At 48.4% G+C, this 10,392-nt stretch overlaps 1 protein-coding gene across 4 annotated transcripts in view; it reads right to left on the reverse strand.

Annotated features, from left to right (window-relative positions):
• Positions 1–1,879: 1,879 nt before the first annotated feature.
• The window catches only part of LOC110498959 (inactive ubiquitin carboxyl-terminal hydrolase 54), a 33,801-nt gene continuing 25,288 nt past the window's right edge, over positions 1,880–10,392 (reverse strand). For 2 of the 4 annotated variants that reach the window (XM_036955758.1, XM_036955757.1), the window contains 8 exons: positions 10,209–10,392; positions 9,924–10,048; positions 9,276–9,434; positions 7,956–8,097; positions 6,923–7,115; positions 6,226–6,892; positions 5,901–6,073; positions 1,880–4,782 (listed from right to left, as the gene is read on the reverse strand). The exon at positions 10,209–10,392 is cut by the window's right edge and continues 206 nt beyond it. In XM_036955758.1, coding sequence (XP_036811653.1) covers positions 4,693–4,782; positions 5,901–6,073; positions 6,226–6,892; positions 6,923–7,115; positions 7,956–8,097; positions 9,276–9,434; positions 9,924–10,048; positions 10,209–10,392 — 1,733 coding nt within the window. In that variant the 3' untranslated portion in view covers positions 1,880–4,692. The other 2 variants (XM_036955759.1, XM_036955760.1) reach the window with 2 other exon arrangements.

Genomic DNA, 10,392 nt, shown 5'->3' on the forward strand with positions numbered 1-10,392 from the left:
CAGGGATGAATGAACCAAAATATTTGTTACACAGAGAGATATGGAGTGCAGATCTGGGGAAGCTCGGATGAGTTGCAGAAAAAACAGATGTGGAGACTGAGGTTGGAGTTAGCTGTGTAGAACGAGGGGAATCCAAGGTGGTGGTGGTGAGTAAAATCCAGAGCAAGGTAGTTGGGTGGTGAGATGTGGAACAGCAGACAGAGACAGAGCGGTAACTGCAATGAGAGGACAAACGGTGTCAGGCAGGGAAAAAGGCACAGCAGAGTAACAGGATCGTGAATAATCATAAATGTCTAGAATCATGAACTGACTGAGCAGAGATTACAATCTGGCAGAGTGGAAGTGACAGGACTGAGTATTTGTAGAGGTCTTGATTATGGAACGAGTTGCAGCTGGTAGGGATCTGCTCTGACTCCAGCACACCTGTCTCCAATCACACAGAGAGGGAGAGGGAGAGGGAGAGAGTGTACAGGGGGAGTAACTGCAGGTCAAGAAGACACCGGATGAACACCAGAAGGCGTAGCAGGAGCAGATGTGACAGACACGGCGGTTGGAACCAAAAATCTCCAATTTGGACTCCAGACCAAATAACACATTTCCACCGGTCTAATGTCCACTGCTCGTATTTCTTGGCCCAAGCAAGTCTCTTCTTATTATTTGTGTCCTTTAGTAGTGGTTTCTTTCTAGCAATCGACCATGAAGGCCTGATTCACACAGTCTCCTCTGATCAGTTGATGTTGAGATGTGTCTGTTACTTGAACTCTGTGAAGCATTTATTTGTGCCGCAATTTCTGAGGCTGGTAACTCTAATGAACCTCTGCAGCAGAGGTAACTCTGGGTCTTCCTTTCCTGTGGTGGTCCTCTTGAGAGCCAGTTTCATCATAGAGCTTGATGTTTTTTGCGACTGCACTTGAAGAAACTTTCAAAGTTATTGAAATGTTCCGTATTGACTGACTTTCATGTCTTTAAGTAATGATGGACTGTCGTTTCTCTTTGCTTATTTGAGCTGTTCTTGCCATAATATGGACTTGGTGTTTTACCAAATAGGGCTATCTTCTGTATACCACCCCTACCCTGTCACAAAACAACTGAATGGCTCTAAAAGCAATAAGAAGGAATGAAATTCCACAAATGAACTTTTAAGGCATGTGTGTTAATTGAAATGCATTCCAGATGACTACCTCATGAAGCTGGTCGAGAGAATGCCATGAGTGTGCAAAGCTGTCATCAGGGCAAAGGGTGGCTATTTGAAGAATCTCAAATATAAAATATATTTGTTTAACACTTACCATATGTGTTATTTCCTAGTTTTAAAGTCTTCACTATTATTCTACAATGTATAAAATAGTAAAAATAAAGAAAAACCCTTGAATGAGTAGGTGTTCTAAAACCTTTTGACTGGTAGTGTAATACATTTGCAAAATAAAAAATATTTGTCATTATGGGGTATTGTGCGTAGATTATTGAATCCTTTTTAGAATAAGGCTGTAACGTAACAAAATGTGTGAAAAAGTCAAGGGGTCTGAATACTTTCCGAAGGCACTGCATGTACATATAGGTAGGGATCTCAATTGTGTTAAGATTCTATTTTGTATGGCGGCAACTCAACAAGCTGTTTGATATTTGGTGAGCGTGTTGCCCAAATTGTGGCTCTCTGGTGTAGTATTTTGAATGATTTTATTGATGTCTGTTCAGAAATGAGTATTACCATTAGCAACACCTCCAGCACCCCTACTTTGCGCAGCTATGGGCGAAACTGTGCAGGGAAGCCATTTTGCATGGCTAATTGCTCAGGTACAGTAGAAATAAGGCTGAAATGCCATGATACCCAGCCTCCTCCCTTCACATAGAAAGCAGCCAATGAGAAGACAGAGTCAGATGAGTGGTTACGCCCCATTAAGAGAGCAGTGGTAATAACTTTATTGCAAAAATACAGGATCCCTCTTTCCCTCGTTCGCCAAGCAATGATACCCAGTACCAACACACACAAACACCCTACACACACACAAACACATACAACTCGCTCTCTAAAAACGACTCCTAGCCCTCTTTCATCCTCACATCATCTCTATTTCACACACAAACAGAACATCATTTTATCTCCTCTCTATGTACTTTCTTTCATTCGCCATTACTCTTTCTTCCACTCTCTCTTTGCATTGAATTTCCATTGACTGTTCCTAGCATAGTATACAGCCCTCGAACTCAACTCTGTACCACGAAGCCAGTTCCACTGCATCTTTTCATTGTTCCCCTGTAATCAGGGACTGCTTTAGACCTGGGACACCAGGTGTGTGCAATTCATTATCAGGTAGAACAGAAAAACAGCAGGCTCCGGACCTCGTAGGGTCAGAGTTGAATACCCTTGGTATACATTATCCCTTCTTACTACATAGTGAACCACTTCAGTACTATGTATGTATATGGTGCGAATCGGAAATCACACCCTATTCCCTATGTAGGGCTCTGGCCAAAAGTAGTGTGTAGTATATAGGGAGACGGGTGCCATTTGGAATCGAGCCTATGACTTAGTACAGTGTTCAACAGCAGCATTTAATCACGTATCTTCTTGACTTATATTCGTAAATAAAGCATCCGTTCGTGGGCGTGTCCACTTCCTGCTTCCTATCTGTCAGGTCAGAGGTCAAGGGTCAGGAGGGAAGGTTGATTTGCATAGCAGACTCATGCGCTACAGTTGGCTACATTCTCCAACATCCACAACACAAACAGCAACAAAATAATCAAATTAATAAATACATTTTTTTTTTTTTAAATCACAATGTTAAAAGACAGACAGAGAGCTGTGTCTTTGTCTAAGTGCCAACCTTTGGTTTAGATACAACAATCATTTATCAGTTCTGTCTAGATCTCGTTCTGCACTGGCCATTGGTCTCCAAATAGGGATTAGTTATAATGTATTAAATGTATGTACTTATTATGTATATACATACATATTATATGTACATATGTCATAACATGTTCAGCAGGTTAAATCATATCATAACATTTTCAAGACATGTCAGTGTTATTCAGTTAGGGGTAAGTCAGAGAACCCTGTTATAACTGGAGCATGAGAGACAATACCTACAGTACACATATGAAGTATATTTATAATATAGTGTTTCACCATTCATATCTGAGTAACATCAGGATCAGAGCTGAACGGAAAGGTCCAGAAGAAGATAGAGAATCTCACTAACTAAGAACCAATCATGTTAACCTGAGGCCTCAAATAAATTAGATTACATTTACCCTTCATCGAGTACACTTCAGCAAGTACCGTTCAGCCGGTACACTTTCCTATGTACCCTTCAGCAAACACACTTCCCAAATTCCCAATTTAGTTCCCTTACCCTCGCTCGGTCAAAGCTCTCGCTCTCTCTCACGTTACATCAGGTGTGCAAAAGTTTGTTTCCGTTTAGCTACCGTTATCTGTAAAAAAAATAAAATAAAATTTTAAAAAAGGAAAAAGGAAGGTAGTTTCTCCCGATAGAAATGGGAGAGCAGCGTTAGCCGTTACAACGGTCAGTCAGGTGACCTCCAGCTGGACACTTGTGAAGGTCACTCAATCCAGGACCAGGAGGACCAGGAGTCACCACTAAAGTTATCAATATCTTCATTATTATCATTATTAGTATGAACATTCCATAAGGTCTTAATAACATACAGGTTTCATATATCGTTTTTCTGTACATGACTTTAGTTATTATTAGAGTTCAGTCTATACGTAGCTATGTAGGCACATACGCACTGGTCCTGGGGTTCCCTTGGAAACAACATATCCAGGTGTGCTGTGCTGTCATCAGACAGGAAATGCCCATAAAGAAAAAGGAAGAAGCCGTGGCTTATCGGTAACCCCCTCCTCCCCCTGTGGATCTTTCAGTCACCTCAAGGTTCCAGAGCCCCTCTGATTGGGGCAGATAAAGCAGGGAGATCATAGGCTAAACCTAGCTAGCTAATCTACTCCCTCCTTTATAGGCCCAAAGAGGGGAAGGCCAGCAGGATAATGTTCAGAGTCGGACTATATTAGGAGGCTAACAGGCTAGCAGGTCGCAAGCTAGCTAGCTAGAAGTGTAATTAGGTGAGTTTGTTGTTTTGGGTTTCAGAGTAATTCCTGCTGAGGGGGACTAAGAATGACTGCATAGACTGAATAGTTGAAGAAGGGCGGAGGGTGCGAGATGGGGGTAGAGGGAGGTTAGTAGACCACTGAGGGATGGACGTGGGGAGAGGTGTATGTTTGGGGTTGGGGGGGTCCTAGACCAACCCCCTATCGTGGCGTTGGGTGAGGTGCATGGCTGCTTTGGAAGATGCCTGTAGCGGTGTGGAGAGTTAGGACCCCGGATGTCTGCTCTGGGAAATGCCTTTAGCGGTGTCGAGGGTAAGGACCTGCAAATAGCTGTCCTGGGAGGTTCCTTTAGTGGTGTGGAGTATTAGGACTCCAAAGAGCTGCCCTGGGAGGTCCCTCTAGCTGTGTGGAGGGTAAGGACCCCATAGAGCTGCCCTGGGAGGTGCCTGTAGAACTGTGGAGGGTTTGGACCCTAGAAGGCTGCCCTGGGAGGTCCCCGTAGTGGTGTGGAGGGTACGTAAGGACCCTAGAGGTCCAATGTGGGATGTGCTTGTAGCGGTGGAGGGTAAGGACCCGAGCGAGCTGCCCTGGGAGGTGCCTGTAGCGTAGATGCATATGGAGGCACATCAGTGGTTTGAAGACCACTGTCTTAAGTGGTCTGAAGTCAGCTTCACCCCCGTCAGACACCAGAAACTCCCCGCGCCATTGGGCATCTCCTGCAGGGGGAGGGACAACACAGTGACGGACAGGCCCCAGAGGTGAAGGGTAAGGGGTCATGAAAGGACTGGGTGATGATAATTATGATAAGGATGATGATTATGAAGACGAAGATACTGAAGTTGAAGATGATGATGATGACTAAGATGAAGATGGTGATGATGAAGATGATGATGGTGTAACAATACAGGGTCTCAGAGGAGATTATGTAAGTAAGCAGAGACACTGACATCTGTCTGCTTCACCTTCAGAAGGAGAGAGAGAGACGGGGATAGAGAGAGAGAGAGAGAGAGAGAGAGAGAGAGAGAGAGAGACGGGGGATAGAGAGAGAGAGAGAGAGAGAGAGAGACGGGGATAGAGAGAGAGAGAGAGAGAGAGAGAGAGAGAGACGGGGGATAGAGAGAGACGGGGATAGAGAGAGAGAGAGAGAGACGGGGGATAGAGAGAGACGGGGATAGAGAGAGAGAGAGAGAGAGATGGGGATAGAGAGAGAGAGAGACGGGGATAGAGAGAGAGAGAGAGAGACGGGGATAGAGAGAGAGAGAGACGGGGAATAGAGAGAGAGAGAGAGAGACGGGGATAGAGAGAGAGAGAGAGAGAGAGAGACGGGGATAGAGAGAGAGAGAGACGGGGGTTAGAGAGAGAGACGGGGAATAGAGAGAGAGAGGGAGAGAGACGGGGGTTAGAGAGAGAGACGGGGGTTAGAGAGAGAGACGGGGAATAGAGAGAGAGAGAGAGAGAGACGGGGGTTAGAGAGAGAGAGAGACGGGGGATAGAGAGAGAGAGAGAGAGAGAGAGAGAGAGAGAGAGAGAACAGCAGTATGATGGTATTGCAGATGAGAATTGGAGGTGAAAACAGAGATGCAGCTCTACAACATGACCACTGGAGTGCAGCAGTGCCTGTGTGTGTGTCAGTGGAGGCTGCTGAGGTGAGGACGGCTCATAATAATGGCTGGAACGGGTGGAGCAAATGGAATGGCATCAAACACATGGAAACCATGTGTTTGATGTATTTGATACCATTCCACTGATTCCTCTCCAGCCATTACCACGAGCCCGTCCTCCCCAATTGGAGGTGCCACCAACCTCCGGTGGCGTTTGCGTATGATAAACTCACAAAGCTGCGTGCTGCGGTGAGACGGTGGCGACGCGGGTTGATGACTGTGCCGCTCAGACTGCGGACCATTGTGCTGCTGCTGTCAGTCTGGTACACACTCCCCTCCGTGTTGGGAGTGAAGGAGCGGGCTGGCCCTCTTACCCCACACTGCAGGCTCCCGGCCGGGCTGCCACCTGCTCCCACGCAGGAGAAAAGCTGGAGGTCAGGGATCAGACACACTATATACACACATAGCTTCATACACACACTAGACACACAGCTACTGTACATACACACAATTTAAACATAAACACATACACACAACTACAATATCTACAGTATGTACCTCTACTTCCTGCCTGGAGACTGGCCCGGTACAGGAAGTCCAGCTCTGATAACTCTGCCTCCTCAGGGTCACAGGGTTCATGCTGTGCAGGGGCAGGCTGGGAGTTGTATTTTCTGTGGGAGAGGTGTGCCTTAATGGGGAGGCAGCGATCTGGAGGTGTGTCATATGGCGTAACCACGGCATCTGGGCGGTCCAAGCTCCAGGAGGACCAATGACTTGTGATGGTGTTGAAGGTGGAAACTTGATTGGGCCAATCAGAAGACGCGGTGGGCGGGGAGGGGTGGGGCTGACTGCGGGATGAGGGGGGGGTGGGCGGAGGGTCAGACTGTTTGTGTGTGGGCTCAGGGTCTGTATACATGTGTGGGGAGTCCGTGTTTGAATGTGGGGGTCGTGTGTGTTGGGGGTCAGAGGGTGAATGTGTGTGTGAGGGGGTAGTGTGTGTGTCTGATATATCCCAGAGTCTGAGAGGTAAAGAGGGAAGAGAGATGGCCAGGTGTCTGCCTAGAGGTCTCACACACACACCCCCGACCTGTAACAACTCCTCCAGCCTCACCCCCTGCCTTTCCTCACCCCTCCTCAACCGCTCCTCCTCCTCAACTTTCCTCAGTCCCTGTCCCCCGACCTCACTCATCCCCACATCCTCCTCCCTCCTGACCCGTTCTCTCCCCTCTCCCCCGCTAAAAAGGCTGTCTCTCCCCTCCTCAACCTGTGCTGCGGTGTTGTTGGTGGGAGGGGGTTGGAGGGATGAGTGGAGAAGGGTGAGGTTGGGGGAGGGTCTGTAGGAGAGAAGGGGCTGGCCAGGGCCCAGGGCTGCATCCTGGTAGGCTGGCCGGACCTCTTCCCCCTCCTGATTGGGCGTCAGCAGTACTTGGAGCGGGCCAGGCTGTTCACTGATTGGGCGACAGGAGAGAAAGGGCGGGACAGAGACGCTCAGCAGCCATTCACAATCAGAGTAAATAAAGGATGAAACGAAAACACTTTTCAAATGGAATGTGTTGAAACAAAAGCATCTTATGTCAGGCTCATGACTGTAATGTAGGATTCATAAAGCTATAAGGCACTTCATCATCAAGACACCAGTCAGCAAGCAAGCACACACACAAAATCCACCACCCCCCACATTAACTCTCTACATCTCCGCTGGCTCAGGAATTACCCAGCAGCCTTTGCAGCAGTCGCCCATTAATCAAAGCTCAACGTTGATCAATAGAAGAGGAGAGGAAAAAAATATAATAAGGGAATAAAGAATAAATGAGAGAGCAGTTAAGAACAATAGAGAGGAGGAGAGGAAGAGTGGAATAAATAACCAGACAGAGGAGAGGAGGAAGAGAGGACTGAAGAATGAGAGGAAAGCACTAGTCTCCTCTCCTCATCTTCCCCTACTGACTACATATACAGTATACCTCCCATCCAACACAGCACCAGCCCCTCACGAACAGACAGACAGGCAAAAAGGCAGACAGACCTACAGCCCACTCCGAGACAGGTCTGGACCAGATATCTCACCATCAACACAACAGGTACCAGTACAAACCAGTAAAGACCAACATTGACCAACACAGACAAATACAGACCAGTACAGACCAACTACCTCAGAGCAGAAACACTTTCCACTCCACTGCACTACACACAGAGGAGTTAGGGGTGTTTTTTTGGACAGGCAGAGCTGGGACACACACAGAAGGGTCCTGGGGTGGGTTTTGGGGACATACAGGGGACAGTTATGGTACCTGCGATGCCCCTGTGGACGGGCGCTTCTTGTCTCCTGCTCCATATCCTGATCCTGTGTGATTGGTTCCCAAGGGCTCCTCATGCACGCAGCTACAGCCAATCCACTATGAGCATTAGCCTCATGCAAGGGGCTGAGCACAGCTGAGAATGTTAACGAGAGAGCAGGAGGACAGAGAGAGAGAGAGAGCGAGAGATGGAAAGAGTGAGAGATGAAAAGAGAGAGAGAACAGGGGGAGAGAGAGAGAAGAGAGAGTTGGAAATAAATAAAGAGAGGGGAAAGAGAGGCGGAAGAAAAGAGAAGCAGAGTAGAGGAGTGGTTCTGAGGGGGCCAGCATGCAAACAGCTCCTTTATGCGTGTGCATGTGTGTGTGTGCGTGCGTGCATGTGTGTGTGCGCGTGTGTGTGCGTGTGTGCGCGCGCATGTGTGTGCATGTGTGTCGGTTAGTCAATGACAGAAAGATGAGGGTTTTCAAGAGAGCGAGAGAGAGAGAGAGAGCGAGAGCAGAGCTGGGGTCGTGAGGTCAGGGGAAGACGCTGGCCTTCAGAACAGATTGAGTATCAGTTCGTGCAGATTTAACCCTAGTGAACGCGCCCCCTGCTGTCTGAGGTGCTAGTGGGTTAGGAGAAGATGCAGAGACACACAGCAGGAGAGCAACCATCAAATCTGGGGTACGTTCAGAGACGACAAGCAGGTTCCCAATGAGTCGCATTAATGTTGACTTGTACTGTGCAGGCAGTGCGGTTCCTCTCCTGTTGTTAGCTGTGATGTGTTACATGGAACCAGGCAGATTGAGGTGGTTAGTATTAGCTTCAAGCACTGACGGCATTATGACGCTAAAACCTTTGAATCGCATTAGAAATAATGCCACCGATTTACCCGCAGGTTATGTGTGTGTGTGTGTGTGTGTTGAAGAAGTTGAACGACAGACAACCAGACACACAGGGGCACACACCCCTACTGATTCAACGGATCAATTAAAGCCACCCAGTGATGGTGTGTCAGTGCTGGGCCAAAACAAAAGCCTGCACCCACTGTAGGTCTACAGCACCAGGGAGTCGAGAACACTCGTCTATACGCTGTTATAGCATCCCACACACACACACACACACACACACACACACACACACACACACACACACACACACACACACACACAGACAGTAGGTAACCATAAACACACCCAAAATGAGCCACTACACAAGAATATCTTCTCTGGTGTCCTGACAAGACAAAAGGGCGGGACGGACAGACAGCCACCCAAGGAGGCAGGTGTAAGGAACCGACAGTCGCGGTGACGTACGCCCCTCCCTGCCCTCACCCTGGTGTTGCAGCTGGTCTAAGTCCATGTATTTGGAGGGTCTGGGGTTGAATCCCACAGCAGCTTCTCTCTCTGCCTCTTTCCTCCTCTGCTGCTCCTGCTGCCTCGCTCTCCTCACCACCTCCTCCTGAAGCTCATCCAGCTCGCTACGGCCAGCGCCTGCACACACACACACATACGTATGCAAACACACAACACACACGCACACACCGTATGCAAACACACACACACACACACATACGTATGCAAACACACAACACACACACACACCGTATGCAAACACACACACACACACCGTATGCAAACACACAACACACACAACACACACACACACCGTATGCAAACACACAACACACACACACATACGTATGCAAACACACAACACACACAACACACACACACACCGTATGCAAACACACACACACACACACATACGTATGCAAACACACAACACACACGCACACCGTATGCAAACACACACACACACACACACATACGTATGCAAACACGCACACACACACACAAGCACACGCACGGGGAGGAGGGAGAAACAAACTTTAGAGTCTGAATACTGTGCAAACACACAAACCCACGCTGCCACTCTGACACCGTTACGTATCACATGCATGTATATACACACACACACACCCAGGTTGCTGTTGCTGCCCCAGCTAGGTGCTGGCAGCTCCTGCAGGATGGCACTGGTGCTCTTGGACTTGGGCACTGAGCGCCACGACGGACCAGACATCAACACACGCTTCTGACCTACCTCTCTGAGAGAGAGTGAGGGGAAAAGAGAGAGAGAGAGAAACTCTGCGAGACTGCAACAAGGACAAAACGTATTGCGCTGCCATGGTGTGTGTGTGTGTGTGTGTGTGTGTGTGTGTGTGTGTGTGTGTGTGTGTGTGTGTGTGTGTGTGTGTGTGTATATACCTGTCAGGGCTGCTGCTGTTCCTCTCGCTGCTCTCGTAACCACTCTCCATCCTCTGTATCAGACAGGGCTGAAGCTCCACCCCTCTCAACGGGGGAGGAGGAGGAGGGGGGCAGCCCGTACCATTGCCTAGCAACCCAGGCATCCCTGCCACACCAGCCACCCCGCCAGTGTGTCCCCCCAAGC

Source organism: Oncorhynchus mykiss, chromosome 20 (genome assembly GCF_013265735.2).
Source record: "Oncorhynchus mykiss isolate Arlee chromosome 20, USDA_OmykA_1.1, whole genome shotgun sequence".
Lineage (NCBI taxonomy): Eukaryota > Metazoa > Chordata > Actinopteri > Salmoniformes > Salmonidae > Oncorhynchus > Oncorhynchus mykiss.